Here is a 23,255-nt window from a genome sequence, read left to right on the forward strand (position 1 = left end):
ATATACATATCTACAGGAGTCTCTGGAGAATGCTAATAACCACATTCTTAGTGAATAACAACACTGGAAGTAAAGATTAATATTACAATAATAAAATAATAATCATAGTAATACATGTAGTAAAACTTTTATTTTTGTAGTGGGATTGAGCAAGAGATATTTTGCTTAACCCTTGGTATACCATCAAGGTTAACTGCACCCAAATATATATTTTGAGTTTCTTTTTAAAGAAGTTCTAACTACTTGTAAAAATTGGTATTTTTCGACTTTTATTTTTTCCTGGTGGTCTACCAAAAAACAAAGTGAAATTTTACTTATTCTTTCAATAAAATAAAATTCATTTTATTTTTCAATTACCATATGGGTCCAGTGAAGCCTTTCATAAACCTAAATACATTGTGTAGTCCTAGTAAGCTTATTTTTCCTATATTTGGAAACATTTTTGCTATTTCATCAACAAATCATAAGTTTTTCCTAAGTATGCTAAAAAGATTTGTAAATGAAAGAATGATGGAATTATATAGAAGGACGATACAATAATGAAAAAAATCTTCATCCTTTAGGTTTCTTATTACATTGTTCCAAATAGTGCATCTTCAGGAAGGTATAAAAAGACTGGGGACAACAGCTTTGGAGTCTGTTTTTAGCTTTCATTGAACAGAGTTGAAAATGTAGAACTTTTCATTTTACTCCCATTATGTCAAAGACAAGAAAATTGATAGAGGAAGATGTTTACGATTATTAGACAGAATAGAAGATAAATGCAAAGAGACAGAAATCAACATTCTAGACTCCAGTGATGATGGTGAAATTGATCATATAGGTGAAATCTTAGACTGCGAGTCTTCAGATGATAAGCAAACACAAAGATTGATGAACAAACAATATATTTCTAAGGACAGAAAGAAAATAGCATATTTTAATCTAGTTAGTTGTTCAACAGGAAGGACTTCATCACATAATGTTTTGTTGAAGAACCTAAACCATCCTATTTTTCTAAAATGATGTGGGACACTACATCATTTATGTTTGTACCTCCAAATTTATTTTATACAAAGATTTTTGGGTTCAATTCTTATTAAAATTTCTAGTAAAATTGTGGGTTTTTTTTTTTTTACTATCTGTCTAGTCTTACTTGTGCAAAGTATTTGAAAAATAACCGAAACATACAAAATGAAAAGCAAAATGATTCACTAGACCTAGATGGCAAATGGTCATCTATTTTTCTTGGTACACTGAAGGGTGACTCAGAAACCTTATATACATAAACACAACCATCTGTAACTCTCAGCTAAAGGGTTTCTTATTTGATGTACCACTAAGAACCAGGAAGAAATTTATGTTATTGGACTGGTGGTACAGCAGAGATACAGTAAACAAAATAGAGAGCAAAACTTACAAACTCATTCTTCAGTGTGTGTTTGTCTAAATGCACCTATATCGTAAGTTGCCGCAGGGAGACATGATGCTAACTCCTCTTCCTACATTCCTTAAATGTAAGCCAAATTCCAGACTCTTCCCTAGGTCTACTCTTCTTTTCATCTGGCTCCCTGTCTCTTTGCAAACTCATCTACTCCAGGTAGTTTCCAAATCTGCTTAGAAGTAACTTTGCTTCTGAAATCTCTACTCACATTTTCTTAAGCACGTTATTGTATCACCCATATTCAACTCCTTGTCCTGAATTTGTCTTTGGTTATATTACCATCTTCCAAAGCACCGAATCTCAAAATCTTAAGAGGCAAGCTCACTCTTAGATCCCACACACTCAATGTCCAAATCCTGTTAGTGCTAGCTCTACTGTCTGTCTTAATTCAGTTCTTTCTTTCCATTCCACTGCCACTGCTCTAGCTTGGGTTCTCTTTCCTCCTACCTTGTCTCTCTGACTGCTTTTACTCCCGTATCCTCCACAACATACACACAGACACACTCCCACTTCTACAAATTCATCTGTCACACCATAGCTAACTTAAGTCTAATTATGTCTTCTCCTCTTATCCTTTCCTGAAATATCCTTCCCTTCCCAGCCTTCTTCTGCTTTTAAAAATCCTATTCGTGACCAGTTCAAATTTAATCTCCTCCTAGAAGCATTCCAGAACCCCTTCATTCAGATCCAATCTTCCTTCCTCTTGTTCTCTTTCAAGATTTCATAATACTGCTCTACTGAAGTACTTATCCTAGACATCCTAGACTGCCTTGCCCAAATAGACTCGTCCAAATACCCACATTTGATTGTAACCTCTTTTAAGACAAAGGCTGAACCTTATTTTTCCCTGTATCCCAACCATCACATCTGATGTTAACTAGCACAGAGTAAGCATTCAAATATTTAACTGAACTGAACTCCTCGGTTGCCGGCGGCATCCTGGTGGATGTAAATTCTGAGAGCTGCCTGTAGTTGTAACAGGTTGACAGCAGGTGCTAGATGTCAAAAGAAGGAAATTTATATGGTTGACTCCACTTCTTCTAAAATAAGCAACTCTCTAATAGACAATACCTGAGAGGAAGATATTGGCTGGCATTTCATTAGCAATAGAGATTTCATAAAAACGTGGAGAACAACAAAGTCTTTTTATTTCACCGTGAAGAATTTCATACATTTGGTTGCAGCAGTGAATGATAGGTTGACAAAGCTGCTATAAAACTGTCAGTTAATTCAAAAATCCTGTGAGAGTATTTTTATTCCCGTGCAGCAGAACATTCTTCCCTCTACAGTCCTGTATACCAGCTCTTTAAGCAATACGATGTGAACTCATTTCTTAAAATTTATACAATGTCACCAAATTTCTCAAAGAATTCCAAACTGGTTTGAAAAAGCCTTAGATGAAAAAATAATTTTAAAGGAAATAATTCTCTCCTAAGACTTGGCATTCTGTTTCAGAAGTTCCTCCCCTGGTTTAGCTGCTACGTGACCGTATGTTACACTCCCCTTCATATTCTCCCATCTCCAGTTCCTCTGTACCAAATCCATCTCACCATGATGGTACGGACCATTTCGAGCATCTAATATATGTGAGGTCTTCGGTTTAGAAATCTCACATAATTTTATCTTCATAATCACCGTACCAGCTTACATATTATCATTACCCCCATGTCACAGATGAGAAAACCATGGCTTAGAGAAGTGAATCCCCTTGGTCAAGGTTGCCAGCTGGTACATTATGGAGGTTCGCCATCCTATACATTTCCAACACATGTAAGAGACAATCCTATGATTACATACCCAAATGCGTAGAAGATAGCAGTATAAATGGGAGCAGTAAAAATTATATCCACATTACACTAAACTGTTACTCCTAATATTTTCAGTTCTCACTCTTCTTTCTTTCTTTCTTTCTTTCTTTCTTTCTTTCTTTCTTTCTTTCTTCTCTTTCTTCTCTTTCTTCTCTTTCTTTTTTGACTAACCAACATTTTTCCTTTGCTGCGCCTTGGGCTTTAGAATCGTATAGACAGAAGTTTAAATCCTAGTCTCTCACTTGCCATCTTACTACAACCCTAGGCACATTACTTAAGCTTGCTGAGCTTCAATATTTCAATCTCTAAAGTGAGAATAATAATATCTACCCTCCTAAGGTCATAGTAAATACTGACAATAAAACAGCTTACATGAATTGCCTTGCTTTTAGTATGGTATCACTCACATATTTAATTCTATTTATATATGTTATTCCGTGTGTTCCAAAGCAAACTTCTCCTTTTGGTTTTGTTTTTTTTAACTTCTCTCTTTTCTTCTTTGTAGTATGAGAACCAGGCAGCTACCAAAGAGCTTTTTAAATGCTTTCCCACTAAGCATTCAAACAACCCAATTAGATCATAATTAAAATAACAAGAGCTAACATTTACTCAACTCTTACTGTGGCTTGGATCTCCTCCTGTATTACCTCATCTAATTCTCCCAACCTTGAGGTAGGTACAAGTAATCTTACTTTATAGAGGCGGTGACAGAGATCAGATAGTTTACTGAGATCAGCTGTTTGTTCAGGGTCACAAAGCTACCACTAAGAAGTCAGCCCAGGCAGCTTGCCCTCAGAACCTGTACATGCTTTGTTATAGATCTTTAAAATGGTAATGGTGGGGGTTATGTAGCAGGAGAAGCTACAGAAGCAAGGCTCTAAAATACATATGTCAGACAAGCCACATTCACCAATACTATTTGTGGAATAAATGGACCAATAAGAGAGAGGAACTCTTTTTTTCCGTATCCTCCTCACTGCTATATGAGGTATTACGGTATTACGACCTGCCGCCATAATGGGCATGAACAAGAGTTTTGCATAATTCAGAAACCTCCCACTTAGCAATTTGAGATCCTTTCAATCTTACCTGGTTTTGGTCCCCTGATCTAGCTAGCCCTTTTGTGGGACAAAAATGACCAGGAATGGCTGACATGTTCAGCAACCAAAGAATTGAAGGAAAATGAGAGTCTGAACATCAGAAACAGCAAGGAGAGCTTTTATTTGAATGCACTTAGAATGAAATTTTTTCTCTCACCTAGATTATTGCAACATGATTTCCATCAATACAGTCACCTGAAAACAACAGATACCGTGGAAATCGTTGTATACAGTGAAACGTGTTGGTATTTTGCAGACCCAATTACTTGAGATTTTAGCATGGATATTACTAGTAGAGAGGAATTGCTTTGTACTGGACTTTTCTCTTGATAGAATGTAATAAGTATATATAGATTTCCCCAACTGTTCAAAGTTATGAACTGGGACTTACCAAGGAAGGAAAATGTTTCAATATAGCATTATACTCTTACTGAATATTTTTCTTTATTTAGCTGATTCCTTTGTAAGTATTTCTAGAAGTTTCAGGGCAATAAAAAAGGAATACTGAAATCTTCAAATAAGAGAATACAATTTTATGAGCAAGTATTTTATTTCTGCTCATTCCCTGAAAGCCAAATCTAGACTAAGGAAAATTCTATTTTGAACATGATTGAAACTTTATGAGTATTCAATCTCCATCCCATTTCATAGATTTCAAATGGAGGGAGAGATAAACTGAAGCACAGCAGGGCTGCAAATGACATTGTTTAGATAAACATATCTTGTCGGAATTATCCTGGTAGCAGCATTAAAGGCTCCGGGCATATTTGGAATGAAGATTCTGGCTTAGGCTCTTAATAAGCAACATGACATGTCTCAACAGACACTTGGCTTTTAAGAAAATGCTTTTTTTGGACCACGTGGATTGGAATCTTTCCACTATACTACAAATATTCATAAAGGTATTCATTCCTAAAAGACAAAAGCTTAGAAAAATAGAACTGTTCAAATTACTGGATATTAGCAGAGAGATAAAAACCTGCCCTTTGGTCACTCAATTTTAATCTACATCACGAAAAAAAGTCAATACAATATCAAAAAAAAGATTGCAAGGGATAATGGAAAATGTTTAGACAATGTTGAATGGATAGTATAAAATAAATTAGTGCTATTTTCCTCTTAGGGAAAAAAAAGAAGTTATTTTTCATTAGTAAAATGACAAATGACTTTCTATACAGCGTGTTCAGATTTGCATAAACATTTTTGCCAAATTTCCATATTTCTCAGGCAAGAAACAGATCACCTAACTGTGTAATGGGAATTCAGTCTCATACTAAGTAAATCACTCACTAAGATTCATTCTTTTGGACCAGTATGTTGCAACCTGATGAAGAAGCCTCATGGTTCCAGTTTGAGGGAGGAACATTCTACTACATCAGTTGAAGAGCTGTCTGTGTTGGTCATTACAAGGCGATTTTGCTCTTGCCTTGCCGGTTATACAAATGACATTCTATAACTTACAGAGAACTCTACAACTGAAGTGTATTCTTCCTATCCAAATTAGCTGTGGAAGAGAATGACGAGTTTCTTACCAAACTAGTTTCTCTCCTTCCCAGGCTCAACACTGGACAATATTTTGTAGTTTTCCTTGCAATTAGATGTGGTCATGTGACAAGTTCCAGCCAACAGACTATGAACAGAATTCATGTGTACCACTTCTAGGCCTGTCTCAAATTCCAATGAACAATGTTTATTCCTCATCTACCCATTAAATGCATAGGACTCAGATGATCTGGACACAAAGGATGGAAGGGGCTTGGGTCCCTGAATGAGTTCACAGAGAGCTGCTTATTTTAGACTGTGCCAGGAAAAAAGTAAGCATCTGATATGGTAAGCCACCAAGACTCGGGATCTGACGTATAGCGGCTAGTACTACCCAACTAATATGATAGCATATATGCAAATACATTCTTTGAGCAACAATAAAGGGTTAAAATTTCAAAATCAAGAAAAATCTCTTTTAATTAACAATCATGACAACTGAAAGAGGAATGTCTTTAGGAAGTAAATCAAAATATACATAATTTGCAGACCAAAAAAGTATTTAATCCTAGTCCTAGTGATTAAGGTCACTAAGAAAAACAATAAAACAGAATGGGACATGGTAAACATTCTAGAAGGAACACAGACTTTCAAGCCAGAAAGAAACATTTGCAAATTCCAAGCTCTGGTCTTTGCTTGTTTTGTAAACTTGAGCAATTTGATTAACCTTTCTCAGAATCGGTTTCCTCATCTACAAAATGAAGGGTTATGAAATTTACCTGACAGGATTTTATAAAGATTTTGTACACACCCACACACAGAAACACACACACAACACAACACCTACCATCTGCTACCTAAGAGGAAGCTATTATCACCATTTACCTAATAAATACAGGTATTTATTATTATCACCATTTACCTAATAAATACAGGTATGACCAATACTATTTTTCATAAATTAACCCTTTATACTGGTTACTCTTTCCCCTCCCCCAACATACTGGCTGCAAAGCATTCTGCTTCCATTCCTGAGCCAAGGGCTAATGCAAGACAATGTAAGTTATTGAAGACATGGTTTCTTGGTTTTTGAGGTCCAAAAGCCTAGGCCTAGAAAAAGACAAAAGATTTGGAAGGAAAAAAAAAAAAGATGAAATGAAGGATTTCCCTACTCCCGCAGTAGAAAAAATTTCCTCTGGCTGTGAGAAGGGATGAGAGGCGGCAAGACAGGGAACGGGGAAAAAAAAACAAAAAGTAAGTATTGATGTGTGTCCCTGGAGGGGAGGGAGGGAGAGGGAAGGGAGGAAACCCTGGGAGATGCATGCCAGTCAGAGAGCAGAGGTGAGCTGGGCCTCATTCCTGAGGCGAGCCTCTGAGGGAAACAGAAAGACAGTAGTTTCCCCTTCTGCTTCTTCTACTCTTCCTGACCCTATACACAGGCACTCTGAATCACTCTGTGTAAAGAAGAAAAAAGTAGATGCAATGTCCAGGCAGATGGGCCTTCAAAAGCCTCCCAAGATTGCCACCCACTCCAGTATGGCAGGAGGAACGAAGCACTGATTTCTGCTACTACACAATGAGGGCGGCACAGTACCAGAGGGATGTCCAGATATGAAAGTGCCACTACAGAAGGGAATGAAAGATGGTCCAGGAAGCAACTGCCTGCATGCACCAACAACCAAGAATCTGAGGGAGAGACTGACAGCCGCATGGACGCTAGCCCAGAGAGATGACAAGTGAGGAGCGAGTGTTCTGCCACACCATGCTCACCACACCCGCCGCCCCATGCTTTGCATCTACAGAAGCCTGGACTGATGAAAAATTTCTTTCCTCTCTTCCATGGAATTACATTCGGTTATGGAAAGATAACATTATGGACTGGAAAACCTTAGCACAGAAGTTATCATTTACAACGATTTTGTGCAATTTTTAGGAACACAACGGAGGTCAATCAACTTCAGTCATTATTGGAAACTTTTCTTACATCTTTCTCTAAGTTTCACCAGCTTGTTAAAGGACTTACTTCGATCAGTAATGATTGTTCTAGCCTCTTGATTGCTGGTCTTGTTTTTCAAATTCTGGGCAGCGGTAATGAGTTCTTCCAACTGGGGGCGCCTCTGTTCCAAATCCTGTAGTGTTGCCTGAAGGAAGAAAATACAACTTAATATTGAGGTGCTCCAACATTGTGCATTCCTTTTATGTGATACAAAGTAAAGTGCAATTTTCAAACCAACCAAAGCACTTTTGGAAATTAAAAAAAAGATGTTGCTGGATATAAATCTCTAATGTGTAAGGCTTTATAGGCAACAATTCAGTAAGAAATGTGTTTCATTCTTAGATACCAAAAATATTTCAAATGAAAATCTTGATTATAGATTTGCTTCACTATTTAAGAGCTTAAACTGTCGTTCCAGAGTACCCGGGTTTACTTAAACCAATGTACGAGCACCACAAGTAAGAAATGCAGTTTTGAATTATGACAATGTATTTACGAAAGATAGCTATTTATACTTGTAATCTCATTTTGTGTGGTGTCAAAACTCAGATGTATATTTTAGAAACAGGAAAAGCATGGAAGTGATTTAAGAGATGTAACTTATTTAACTTCTTTGTACCTTAGATTCCTCACCCATAAAATGTGAGGGTGACGCAGATGAGCCAAGTCAGTCCTTCCCCAAGGAATTAGTATTCATACTCTGTATTACAAATGACTTTAATTTAATACTGCATTCGATAAAAGTACCAACAGAATAAAGCCAAGAAATATTTATTTATGTATTTATTTATGGATGACAATGTTAATTATTAAGAAATCCCTCCCTCCCTCCTGTGTCTCCCATCTAGTGTCTCTGTCCCCTTACTCTCTCTACTCTAAAGGGCCCATATCCCAGCAATATTTACAAAGAAGCTTGGGAAAAATAAGATCTCTCCCTTGTTTTTGTTCTAAAAGGGAATACATTTTATTTCAATTTGGGAAAACATAGTGAATATTTGTTACTAGTTTATAACCCCTACACACATGTTCTTGCTTTTATTCTCCTAATAACCAGACTAATAACTAAGCTGGAAGTCTTTATGGTTTTACATCTGATGCTGTTTCCACTACCTCGTGAGGCCAGTGAATGTGAAGGGATGAAATGTGGTAGACAGTAATGTTCCCGAAACTTAGTTATCTACTATGCTCTTTGACGACTGCTGATTTTCTAAAGATTTTTGGGTCTCAACCCAAGGCCAACTTTTGAACATCTTGCAGTGTTTCTTTTGTGAACAGGTAGGGAGATAGGCCTTGTGATTTCAGCTCAATTGCTTTTGGTAGTATTAAAATAATGGCAAGAACTTATCCAAACATCACACATCTATTTTGAGAATTTTCCCCTCTCTGTATTGAAAAATTGGAGGGGCTAACTTTTAACCAATTTTCCACATTTATAAGCTGTGATTGCTCAGAAGAAAAATCCAATTTTCAGGTTTCTAACTTTTATAGTTTCTTTACACAAAAGGGTGTTTGAAATATGGAACAAATTGCCAAAGACAGCTATTGAAGTAAGTGGCATAAGTCAGTTGGAGAGTACTGAACAAATTTTAAAATGGGAACCATAGAGTAGTAGATAGATTTTATGAAATAAGATGTTTTCCAGGGTTAGAATGTTAAACTCTGGTCATCTGTGACACAGCAAACTTAAAATATACTTTGGAATTCCTGACTCTTAAATATTTAATACATTCAAGAGAATTTTTTAAAAACCGACTTAACCAGAACCCTCAGATAAAGTCAAAATTTCCCTCAAATTTAACCAGTAACTCTACATTACAGAGGTAGCAAAGTAGTACAAAAATTCATTTACCCACTCATTCTTCCATTTTGTAAATCTCAAGTGCTGCGTATTGTTCTAGGCACTATGGGTATAACAGTGGACGAATGGATGAGGTATGCTTTGTGTAATTTAAATGCAAATTTGTGTTTTTTGATACTTGGAAATTTTTATATCACAAAGATTATCTTCATCATTATTTTCATTTGAGTTAATATTAATTCACCCTCATACAACGAAGCTATTCTTCGCTTCTCTCTTCTGGATATATTTTTCAATGTTGGCTTTACTTTTCTCCTTCTTTTAGGATCACAAAGTTCGTTTAAGAAGTATGTTGTAGAAGTAACCTGATCAACTTTAATCTAAATTAAACCTGACCACAATGAACAGCTTTTACTGCTGAAATTAGCAAGCATGTCAATTTAGACTTAACACAAGCCATTTTCCTCTCTAATGAACAAAATAGGTCTCAGGGTATTGTGAAACCTGTTCTCTAGTTGGGTGATTCTCTAATTCTGCTGACAGACACATGCTCTGTAAGCACCTGAGAAGATTATTAATGACATCCTTTGAAGCAGCCTCCTTAAAAACCTAAGGAGATTCACAGCTGTAATAAAACTATGCATTTCTAAAGAATTTCAAAACAAAATCACAACTCTTTATCCCACTCTTTGGTCAGTACATACAAAGGTTCATTTCTAAAAAGAAACTGTACAATAATAATATATATTGCTATGGGATTTATCAGACACTAATATACTCATTAAATAGTGGTTTCTCAGTAAAGCAGAATGGGAATTTTCTCCTTTGTTTTTCTTTCCAGAAATAAAGGGAAGGACTTGAATATGGCATATTTAAATATTTTTTTCATTAAGATATTATAAAAACAGTGACTGAAAGACTTTCTTGCTAATGAACCGAACACACACATGCAGTGAAAAGAATGATTGCTCCAGTCCTCTTCTTTTGTTCAGTGTCCTCATTCTAGCTGTAGTGGTCCATATTTGTCATGCTAAACAGGTAGAATGTTATTTATGCTTATTTGTTTTTCTGATTGGATCCCCGGTATTCATTACACATATAACTTCAGTGAACAAAACTAAAACCATTACATGCTTAACAGTACCGAAGCATGAGAATTGAGCATGTCTATGTGGATTCTATGGTTCTGAAAGAAACAAACACGAGAGCAGGAAGGAATCAATGCTATTGCTAAGGAGTCATAGGCCAGCTACTGGGCTTTACTAAAAACAGCTTACCCCTTGGAGATGAGAATTCATCATGGATTCCACTAGCTGAGCAAAGATGGAAGAAAAAAAAAATCTTCAAATACAAAGTGAATTAGAAGTCGTTAATCCTACTAAGTCCCCCCAGGGTTGGAGGAAGTGGTTATAAATAGCAATCCTATGAAAAAGGGAGTTAAACAATGAAACTATACATACTCTAAGTAGGTCATTTTAGGCTCTCAGAAAGAATTACACTTTTTTATTGTATTTCGTAAAATAAAATTCTACCTAAATAATACTCAAATAGAAAACTCTATGGTTTACTTGAATATTTAGTATTTTTATGTTTAAGAAAAGACCTTAACAAACTCTTTACATTTTTAATATTTTCTACAAGAATCAACAGTCTTCACATAGTTATATTTAGAACAAAGGCCCACGGTAATTTTCAGGTGCTGCCATTTTCAGGACGCAAACATGACTTAAGCTTACCCGTAATGTAAAAATGCAAACCTTCTACTCTTTTATTTACAACCTTAAAAAAATTAACATCAAAGATGGACAAGGTGAAATAGTTTATTGAACTACTTTATGATGGAAAAAAATAATCATTAAGGCAGGTAGGCCCTAAATTGTAGCTGTTCTAGAAACTGGAGGAGTCTTCCCTCTGAGGATGCTACTCATATGTCTAGCTTCCAACTGCCTCACTGAGCACCTTCCTTTATTTTATTGCATTTGGCTGCCTCTCCAAATAGACTGGCCAAATCTGAAGCCGCCTCAAATTGTCTTCCACTCCCTCACATTTACATTTTAAACTGGCTTGGATATTTTCCTACTAGGTGTAACTTTACTACTTCTTCTCTGAATGTCCTACAAGCATCTCTTTTGGTAACTTCTTCATAAACACCTTCTAACTGTGATTATCCTTTTGTCCTCCATTCATTCAAGAAATAACTTTTTGAGAAAGCATTTTTATATAATTTAAAACTTGCAGAAAAATTGCAAGAATGGTCCAAGAGCTCCCATATATCCTTCACCCTGACGCACCAATTGGTAACATTTTGCCACGTCCTTATCACTTTATCACTTCCCATTCTATCATTCTCTCTGTGCATGTATATCTGTACATATAATAGATATTCTTTTCTGAACCACTGGTGAATCACCTGCAGCTATCGTGCCCTTTACCTTTTGATATTTCAGTGTTTATTTCTTAAGAAAAAGGCATTTTCTTAAATAACCTCAGCCCAATTTCAAAGTCAGAAAATTTACTATGCCTTTCATTCTATAAATTCAATCCACATTCTTTGTTCATAGTATGACAATTATCCCATTCACTGCATTTCATTTACTGTTCCAGACTCATGCATTGCATTTAGTTGTCATATCTCTTTAGTCTCCTTTAATCTGAAATAGTTGTTTGCCTTTCTTTGAACTTCATACTGTTGACTGTTTTAAAGGCCAGGTATTTTGTAGAATGCCCCCCAATCTGGGTTTCAGCAAATATTTTTTTCAGTCCTTGACCTAGGCACAGGTGATAAAGAAGTGAAGGAGGAAAAATTATTCTTCTCAAGGAGAAAAGAAACTATTAATTAAGACAGGCAGTAAATAAGCAATTACAATAAGCTGAGGTGAGTATTATGGTAGGGGAAGCACAGGGAGTTATCGAAGCATACAGGAGAGATAGCTAACCGCATTTAGGGGTTAAGGAGGGTCTTCAGAATGAAGTGGGACTTATACGTCCCCATCTCGACTTTGTCTAAATTATACAAAATGTATTTTTTAAATTACCTCTAAGACTCTTTTTTTAAAAACACTTTTTAGCTTTATTTGGGTGAGTCTGACAAATAGAAATTGTATATAAAGGTGTACAACTTGGGGCGCCTAGGTGGCTCAGGCAGTTAAGTGCCTGACTCTTGGTTTCAGCTCAGGTCATGACCTCAGCGTTGTGGGATCAAGCCCCACAGCGGGGCTCCATGTTTAGGAGGGAGTCTTTCTTTCCCCCTCTCCCTCCCCCACCCTCCCCCTCTGCTCGTCCCTCTGCTCACAAGCTCTCTCTCTCTCTCAAATAAATAAACAAAATCTTTAAAAAATAAAGGTATACAACTTGATATTTTGATATATGTATACATCACAAAATAATCACCACACTCAAACTAGTTAATATAGTCAACATCTCACAGTTACTTTTGTGTGTGTGTGCGTGATAAGAACACTTAAGATCTACCCTTTTGGCAAATTTCAAGTGTACATTATTATTAACTATAGTTACCATACTGTATATTAGATCTCTAGAACTTATTCATCTTAAAACTGAAAGTTTGTACCCTTTGATCAATACTGTCCCATTTCCCTCACTTCGCAGCCCTGGCAACCACCATTCTACTCTGTTTCTCTGAGTTTGACTTTTTTTAGATTCTACATATAAGTAAGATCATACAGTATTTGTCTTTCTGGGTCTGCCTTATTTCACTTAGTATAACGCCCTCCAAGTTCATCTATGTTATCACAAATGGCAGGATTTCCCTCTTTCTTGAAGCTGAATAATATTCCATTGTATATATACATATACATGTTTTCTTTATGGATTCATCTGTTGACGGACATTTAAGTTATTTCCATATCTTGGCTATTGTGAATAGTGCTGCAATGAACGTGGCAGTGCAGATATCTCTTTGAGATCCTGATTTCATTTCCTTTGGATATATATCCAAAAGTGGGATTGCTGGACCATATGATAGCTCTATTTGTAATTTTTTGAGGAACTTCGATACTATTTTCTACATTGGCCATACCAATTTACATTCCTAACAACAGTGTACAAGGGTTCCTTTTTCTCCACACCCTCACCGACACTTATAATCTCTTGTCTTTTTGAAAAAAAGCTATTCTAGCAGGTGTGAGGTATTACTTCACTGTAGTTTTGATTTTTACTTCTCTGATGAATAATGATGTTGAACACCTTCTCATGTACCTGCTGGCCATTTGGATGTCTTCTTTGGAAAAATGTTTATTCAGTTTTTCTGCCCATTTCGAAATCTGATTATTTGGATTTTTTACTATGGAGTTGCAGGAGGTCCTTATATATTTTGGGTCTTAACCCCTATCAGATAGACGGTTTGCAACTATTTTCTCCCATTTTGTAGGTTGCCTTTCATTCTGTTGACTTCTTTTCCTTCGGTGTGCAGAAGTTTTTTTTTTTTTTTTTTTTTTAATTTGACGCATTCCCACTAGTGTACTTTTGCTTTTGTTGTGTGTGGTTTTGGTGCCATAATCCAAAAAAATCAAAGCCTAGATTAACGTCAAGAAGCATTGCCCATGTCTCCTTCTGGTAGTTTTATGCTTACAAGGCTTTAAATACCACTGCTGCTAATACCCACTGTAGTGGCCATGACAACATGCAAGCTTCTTACAACTGGGACCTAAGTGACTGGGGACCCCAGCTGCTGCCTTTGGAAACCCATCACTCCACTGAAGAGAAGCCAAGCCTCCTGCCAACTGCTCCCTACCAATGACTGAATGTGATAACGATACTAAAGCAGAGCCTTGTTAGGGAGACACAGGGCTCCTCTGGGTGCCTTGGGCTCAGTGACTCCCCAACAGCTCTGCTGAATCATCCTTAGATCTACGGCACACTGGGAAGCTCCCTCCTCCTTTCATGTGGGGTCAGGCTTTGTTTTCTGTGGTTCTGTAGCCCATCTTGAAATTCTTTATCATTTTTGTGAACAAGGGGCCCTGCATTTTCAAGTTTCACTGGGCCCCACAAATTATGTGGCCAATCCTGACCTTGACCCTGAAGTGAGTAGGGAATAAAAGTTGCGAATCTTGTCTGAAGCATTAGTCAACCGGTGATGGGAAAAACACATATGAACCAAATTATATTATGTCCATCAAATGCCTCTTATTTAGTTCCTGAGAACTTACTCTAAATTTCTTTCAGTTGCAATCACGAAGCTAAAAGATACATGTTTGGGGGGAAAATCTCTTCTGGTCAGGAAAGCAGAACAAAACAGTTGGCAGTCGTCTGAGATGGGACCCTATCAGGACCAATGGTTACTGGAGAAGCAAAGTCATTGTGATTGGGCGGAAGTAAAGCAAGGAACCTCCAGAGAAAGGGGTGGATCATCTAAGAATTTGGGATTAAAAGGAGAAGCTGTGGTTCTGGCAACAAAAATGGCTGTGGGGATCTCAAATTCCATTTGCAGTTTTACCTAAGTATTAGTTGTTCCCAAGGCTAGGGTGGCCTTGACAAATACATGAGAAACAACTAATAATTAATTCCAAGAACAGTTACTAACCTGCAACTATAGGCCAAACACTTGGCTAACAGACATACACAAATAAACCTTGGCCTCTTTCTTTAAGGAACTCATCATCTAGCAGAAAATGAAGACTCATAAAGAACTAATACAGTGGGAAATAATACTCATAACAACAGTAATAATTGTTTATTAAGCACTTACTGTGCGCCAGAATGGTCTATCACAGTCCACAGAGAATGGACTCTGGAGTCAGGGTGCCTGGGTTTGCATTCTGGCTGCCATTTACTTGGTTTATTATCTTTGGCAAGTTACTGAACCATTCTCTTCTTCATTTCTACCACTGTAGAATGAGGATCGCAGAGTATCTACCTCTTAACCTTGTTATGAGAATTAACGGGGTTCATGTTTGTAAAATGCTTGGAATACCTCCTATTGCATAAGAACTATGAAAGTTTTCAATAAAAAATTGATCAGTTTAATCATCATAATACTCTATGAGATAGGTACTATTGTCTCCATTTTACAGAGAAGGAAAATGAGAGACAAAGAAGTTAAGCAATTTGTCCAGGATCACAGACTGGTTAAGGGTCAGAACTTGTAACACAGGACATTTGGCCCCAGAGCCCACACACGTAAGAGATAGGGTATAGTACGATATGGTTACAAAGTATGTATGCTGTAGTGTACTAGAGTATACTAGAGTACAACGTAATTACCACACAGATGAGATTAAATGGGACAGGAACTTGATATGGGAATACAAAACGGGAAATTAACTATCTATCTAATTACCTAAGTACTGAATCAGTCAGAGTACCTGCAATAAACAAATGACCCATTCAAATCGGGAAGGGGAGGCTTTCCTCAAGGCTGGAAGAGCCAAGTGGAGGGTACAGTTAATAGAATCTGAGAAGTAGTTGCAGGAAGAGAACCTCTTGATAGGAGCTATGGCTGTAAAGGGACCTAACCAACACCCGGCTTGCTCTCCTCTCTCCCTCGGCTCTACCAGTGCCTCCCACTAGAAGGACACAATCCACAGGTAATAGCAAGCTCATTGCTGCTGCTCATAGTACCCGGCCTCCCAGGATGCAACAAGAAGTTAGATAGTAGTATATCTGAGAAAGAGACCAGCAAAAGTACCAAAGTAAATGGTGAAAACAGAAACAACTACTAAAAGGAATCAGTTTGGGGAGTTATCACATACAGGAATTCTCTGAAAGACTTCACAGAAGGGATGGGGCTGTAGTTGAACCTTGGAAGATTTGGCTAGGTCATGGGGAGGGCATTATAAAGAAAACCATGAGTTAAGACATAGAAATAAAAGAGAGCTTCAGCTGGGCTAGCTGGTGCCTATAATTTCACTGGAAAAAAATAGGAGATAAGTTTAGACAAGCAGAGTGGAAGCCCTCAGAGTTACATTTCACTACTCACATCATGTCATTTATCCTCCACTTTATACATCTGGTTTACTGAGAATTAAATTTGCTGTATGGGGCACCCTGATTAGATAATAGGCAATTTATCTTGTTTTACGGTTGGGTTTTTAAAAATCTGCCTGAGGTATTTGGATTTTATCACGAGGAACTGGGTAACAGTGAAGACTAGAAAAACTGAAGCTATGGGAGCCAAGACTTGCGTCACTCTGTGTCTTTGCGTACCTTATTCTTTCTGGTTGGAACACCTTCCTTAGTTCTTGGTCTTTTCCTGGAAATATGGTAAACAGATAACCATGAGTGAAAGTGTTGGCTGACTAAATGACTGGACACAATAAGGGGAAACAGTAATACGAGAAAGTGAATTATAACTGGAAGGTGTGGAAATTACTAGAACATACCTCCCTGTTTCAAGCAGTGTTTATTAATATTATAAAAATTAGTGATCATTTGGCTAACTTGGAATAGGAAAAATATGATAGCTACTTAAGAAATTATTATTGGATTCAAAAACCCATAGGACACGGAGGACAATAGAAGAAGAGAGGGAAATCTGAGGGGGGAGAAATCAGAGAGGGAGATGAATAATGAGAGACTCCGGACCCCAGGAAACAAACTGAGGGTTTCAGAGGGGATGGGGTGGGGAGTGGGGTAACAGGGTGATGGGTATTAAGGAGGGCACACGTTGTGATGAGCACTGGGTGTTACACGGAACTAATGAATCGTTGAACACTACATCAAAAACTGATGATGTACTATATAGTGGCTAACTGAACATAATAATAAAAAAACCCATAGGACAGCCTGTGGAATTTATTTCTCTATTTCTTTGTAATAATGTCTTTCTTATTTGTTGGCATTTTTGGGGGGCTTACCAAATTTATCTTAAGCCTCCCAAATTTGAGGTCTTTCTTGTAATGGTGTACTATAAAGCTAATCTATTAGTATGTTATTCTTTTAAAGATTTATTTATTTATTTGAGAGAGAGAGAGAAAGAGAGAAAGCGCTTGCGCAAGGAGGGGTTGGGGCAGAGGGAGAGAGAATTGCAAGCAGACTCCCCGCCAAGCGCAGAGCCCGACTGGGGGCTCCATCTCAGGACCCTGAGATCATGATCTGAGCCGAAATCAAGACTCAGACGTTTAACCGACTGAGCCACCCAGGTTTCCAACTATTAGTATGTTATTTTAAAAATAAATTCTTTCCTGTGGTTAAAAAAGAGATTATGAAGATCATTTCCCAGTTATTCTGCCACAGAAAACTTAAAGGACTGATTTACTTGTCATTTCATAAACCCCTTAACACGCAAAAATGAAACTCCTTTCAGTGACACGAGCCAGTAAGTAAATAATGTGGTCTAATTTGGGGATCTCAAAATATAATTTCAAAGTCAAGAAGAAAGAATAATTTTAGGCTACAATTTGTTGATAATGATTTGCAAATACATTTCTAAGCTGACAGAAAGGGCGCTGATATTTTTAGCTGCTCAACATTAGATCTGTTATTCCACATTGTTCGCATTGCTTAAAACCCTATTGTTCTGTAAATTTTGCATATTGACAAAGGATAATTGGGGCAGTTTTAAGACCAGTTTCTGTCATGCACATCACATTCACTTTTGATGTTATGACCCAATGAAATAAGTGACATGTTTTTTTCTCCCTTCACATATTTTAGAGGAAAGGGAAAAATGAAATCATTTTACAGTATCCATATTTGGGGATTTTTTTCTGCTCCAATTTTCCCTTATTCTTTTTTGTTCTACCTTGAATAACACCATTTTGGAAGCCTTCTAACTTCAATTGATCAAGATAAATTGTCTTTTATCTAATCAGTGCCCTATACAGCAAATTGAATTATAAGTGAACCAAATTAATAAAATGGAGGATAAATGACATGACATGAGTAGTGAAACAGAATTATCTGAGGGCGTTGTTTGTAATATTTTGCCTGGTGCAGAACATCCTGATTTTGCATCCTAAAGATGTTGTCCAAAGCCGTAGAAATGCAGATAAAGAAGGCCCCCGTTAACAGGTAAGTGAGCACCAATCAATCAAATGGGCAAGAAATATTTATTGGCAGGATTCTATGCACAATACGTGACAGTAGGAAATGTGCTTTGTGCATGATAGAGGATGGCACAAAAGAGCATCCTCAGTGAATTCAAGGGACTTGCAATGCTTTTGGGGAGACGACCTTCAGGCCTGCCCATTCGCATTCACACACGCAGTTAGCCAATAAGAGAACACGGTATATAAATGACACACGTCACAGTCTGCAGACTACAGACTCTACTGACCCGATTCTGAGGAATGCAATTCTCATATGAGCATGCTCATGGGAAGTGCCTTAGACGATCAGGAACCTGAATGATCATTTGGGGGATGAGCAGGACTGACAACGACCTAGTGACTGGAGGGCCGATTCCAGGGCAAGGACTGAGCCTGCACCAATGTGTGGAGGCACCAATACACGAGAGTGCTTGGAAGAAGGGTGCGTGTGCAGTGAGCAGAACTATGATGACTGTGATCAAGCTGAGAAGGGAGGCGGGGCTCAGACTACCACAGAAATGAGCAAGCAGGTGATGCTGGACACAGTGGGAAGCAGTGGAGTCTTGAGAACGGAGGAAAGCCACAAGAAAAGTGGCATTTTAGAAATATCAACCTTGCACCATTGCATCCAAAGTCCTTTTGAAGGGAGGACTGGAAAACGACACTGCAACAGTCCAAGAAAAACCTTTTCCAGCCCTTCTGTTTAAATTTCTTCAGGTTCTAGGAACGTAGCCTGTTACTTAACAAGTACTTTACTAATCCCTTCAAAAAATAAAAGTTCAAAGCAAATAAAAAGTTATGTCAAGAATGCTTTCAGCCTTTTCGTGTTTTGAAAACATTTTAAATAAAAACCTGGGTTTTTATTGCTAGTGGCAGCCATCAATAAACTGAGGCAAAGTAAGAGATATTATACTGTTCTGTGAAGCTACCTGTACATGCAGGTCAAGTGGGGAAATGAGCGATTATCTAGAGGCAATTAAAACTCATGTACACGGTCAATTGGTGTAATTCAAGCCCCCAAATGTTCTTTTCCTATCTTCAAGTGGTGCATGTGAAGACGTGAATTATCAAAATAACTGGCACAGCTGTTCAATTCATGTTGCCTATATAGGGAGAGAATCAGGCTCAGTTTATTCATCTGTAAAATGAGGATAATTACATTTATATCAACCGAACTGGGGGGAGATCAGCATTCAAATACCTTAGGTAGAAATTAGTCAAATACAGCTAGTCCTGGTCTCTTTGTAAGAACAGCAATTGAGGAATACGTTATGTAGAATGTATTTGATTGATCAGGTCTCAACCTTCTGACGTCACCAAGTTCTGAGAGCTACGAAGCCAAAATAACAGACAGATCGTGAACAATTCTGTGCTTGTGCTAAAAAATATCTTCATGGTACGGAAACCTCTTGGAGCTTGACAAGCAAGTGGAGGATGAGGGAGCATGGGAAGCAGGGAGGGAGCACAGGAGCATCTGCGTGCACTCACATGGAGAGGCAATGCTCGAAAGGAGAAACGAGGTGCGTGCAAATCTCTACCATACCTTTGCATCAAAACAGTGCACTGTGTGCCATTTAGACATACGTATGACGAAAAGAAAGCTTAACCCTTGGGCGTCATGCTGCAAAAGAGACAAGATACTTTGCATATTCTCAGAGACTGGCATTAATTGGTTTCTTCTCCGAAATTATATGACTGGGGAAAAGATAAAAATCTGCCTTTGATTGGGTACTATGTGTTTAAGCCCTGGCTTAGCTGCAAATCATTTGTGAAGATCATTTCTTGGTAGGTGAATAGAGTTGCTCTCACGGAGTGTTAATACACTTGCAGTGAAGTGTTGCTGGGGGTAGGAGGTGTTAGACATCGATCAGGAGCTTAAGGGATGAGCTATTTATTTTTGCTGTTGTAAGAGGAAAATTTCTATAATAAAAACAATGATTCTACTTCTCTGTCAAAAAAAACACCATTTTATGACATAAAAGCTCTCTTCAGTAAACAAAGAACAGACTGTTATTGGGGGACATAAAAATTACAATAGAATATATTTCCCTGTAGGAAATAACTCAATTGGAACTTACAGTGTGACAGCTTTTAAAGGAGGGGACATAGTCTAGGGGGAGAACCTCAGATAGACTTTGCAATTCCCTGGACTGTACTAGTTCTTATCCTATAAAAATGCGTCTCCGTGAGCACACTGTGCCAGTGAATCACACACTTGCTCTGCGGCATGAGAAAAGCCCAGCTTCGGGGGGGGGGGGGTTGCTTTATGTGGCATACTTCCAGGCAAACACATGGCTCCAACGAAGCCGATTCGGAGGAATATGGCGACTTTATGTTCTCTCTGATAGGAGCTTCTAGATGTGCTCCAAGGGCAAGCATAATCAGTTCTTAAATGGATTTTGTAATGCTGCATACCTAATCAAGCCGTTTACATTACAGGGAAGAGTTAAGTTTAATTCTCTGTTTTATTGGGAAGGGCGCTTATTATTAACACCCATTTCAATAAATTTTAAGTAATTTAAAAAGAAGCAGCCATCCCTGGAGAAAGGATGCAGTAAGAACTCTCTATTTGCTTTTCTGTTTTATTTACACCATGTGAGCAAAATGGCTTACCCTTTGCTGCCTCAGACATTTTGGTGGCATGAGACCAGGTGAGATAAAAACTGGGAATAATACATAAAACAGTACTGTGAGTGGCTTCTAGTTTCCAATACTTCAATCTCAATTCTCTCTCTCCCTCTGTGTGTGTGTGTTCTATTAATGATCTGCCTTACTTTTAATGGAAGTTTTCTCTAAGATAGTGGCCAGAGGGGTGGTAATGAGGTCAATACTTCAATTAAAACTTCACAAAGCTAGGTAGGCTAATGTGAAAGCTAATTCCAAGCTGTTGGTTCACGAAACGGACGACATATACACAAGTAGTGACAAAAGTTAACTCATACCACATGTGTTACTAAAGAGAAGTCTGTGTATTAAATGTTTGTACAATGGGCAGCCCAAAATGGAAGGTTAAAAAAACCAAGAAAGATTGGGGCGCCTGGGTGGCACAGCGGTTGAGCGTCTGCCTTCGGCTCAGGGCGTGATCCCGGCGTTATGGGATCGAGCCCCACATCGGGCTCTTCCGCTATGAGCCTGCTTCTTCTTCTCCCACTCCCCCTGCTTGTGTTCCCTCTCTCGCTGGCTGTCTCTCTCTCTGTTGAATGAATAAATAAAATCTTAAAAAAAAAAAAAAACAAGAAAGAAAGGGAATCTGAGGGTTGCAATTGATTAAACAGCTTGGTTTAGTAAATATCCATCTTGTAATCTTTTAAAAGTAATTATCTGCCCCAATCCTGATCCAGTTCAGTACAGTACTCACTGGCAGTAACTACTAAAACCCGTCACCCTGTTCTCCAAAAGCGCACCACCTTACAATTCAAACTCTGACAGCACCGCTTCTCGGCCTTTTGGCAAAGATAAAATACACACTCCTACGGTGTAACAATTACAACACAATAACAACTAGGGTTGTGAGTTTCCTGTGTGCCAGCTACTGCCCTAAGCATCTTACCTATATTAATGGAGACCAACCACCTGAGCTAGGTACTCTTACTATCTTTTATAGACAGGAAGAATGAGGCACGGAGAGGTTACATAATTTGCTCAAGGTCACAAGACTAAGATGTGGGGGAGGTGGAGCAAAATGCCCCAGATCCTCCTTTTCCAGGACTTCATAGCCAGGACTTCTCGGGCAGCTGCGTTGTAGCAGAAGCTGGACTCAGTGTTTCACAAACATGATTTCGTCCTGACAACGATGCTACCTAGTTGGATACTAGATATCCATTCTTACACAGGAGCAACTCTCCCAAAGACAGCCAGCCACTTCCGAGTAGAAAAGCATTTGGACTCAGAGCTGCCTGACTCCTAAGCCTATCCCTGTCTGCATGCTACAGACCTCTGGACAAACTACTCTGCTCTCTCTTCTCAAACCTATTCTTCCCTTTCTTGCCCTTGTGGCGCTTCTCATGCCACCAAACCCGTGAAGACTTCCCTGCTGTTCAACAGTATCTACAGTATCTAAAACTGAGTGCAAGGGGTTAAACACATCACGGGAGGAAAAAAAACAGGAGGGAAAATTACATAACTGGTTTGTTACCGTTCATTTTTTTCCAAGTGGACACTTTCTCTGTTTTTATCTGTACTGTTGTCATTCCACACAATTGCATTCAAATTTGCCTTTTTTTTAATACTGGAAATACATATTTCTGTAGTTAAAATGGAAGGATCATGCCATTTTCTCTATACCCTATTTAACTCCTTGTAATTAAGAAAAAAATAAACCCCAGTAAGAGAGCCCATATTAAAATTATGCAAAATCAGTTATTAGTAAATTTTCACAGCTATATTAGTTTCCTATGGCTGTTGTCACAAATTCTCACTAATCAAGTTGCTTAAAATAATCTGCATTTATTGTTTTACAGTTCTGGAGGGCAGAAATCTGAAAATAGGTCTTAGAAGCAAAAATTAAACTGTCAGCAGAGCTTCTGTTCCTTCTGGAGTCTCTAAGAGAGATCTGGTTCCCTTGCCTTTTCCAGCTTCTAGAGGCTGCCTGCCGTCCTTGGCTCTTGGCCCCGTTGCCCATCTTCAAAGCCAGCAGGTTAGCAACTTCTCATTCTTCCCCC

At 38.1% G+C, this 23,255-nt stretch overlaps 1 protein-coding gene across 18 annotated transcripts in view; it reads right to left on the reverse strand.

The window, feature by feature from the left end:
- The window catches only part of DMD (dystrophin), a 2,358,181-nt gene that overhangs the window by 562,334 nt on the left and 1,772,592 nt on the right, over positions 1–23,255 (reverse strand). For all 18 annotated transcript variants that reach the window (XM_057310259.1, XM_057309646.1, XM_048213297.2 and 15 more), the window contains one exon: positions 7,837–7,954. In XM_057310259.1, coding sequence (XP_057166242.1) covers positions 7,837–7,954 — 118 coding nt within the window. The remainder of the gene's footprint in view (positions 1–7,836; positions 7,955–23,255) is intronic.

Source organism: Ursus arctos, chromosome X (genome assembly GCF_023065955.2).
Source record: "Ursus arctos isolate Adak ecotype North America chromosome X, UrsArc2.0, whole genome shotgun sequence".
Lineage (NCBI taxonomy): Eukaryota > Metazoa > Chordata > Mammalia > Carnivora > Ursidae > Ursus > Ursus arctos.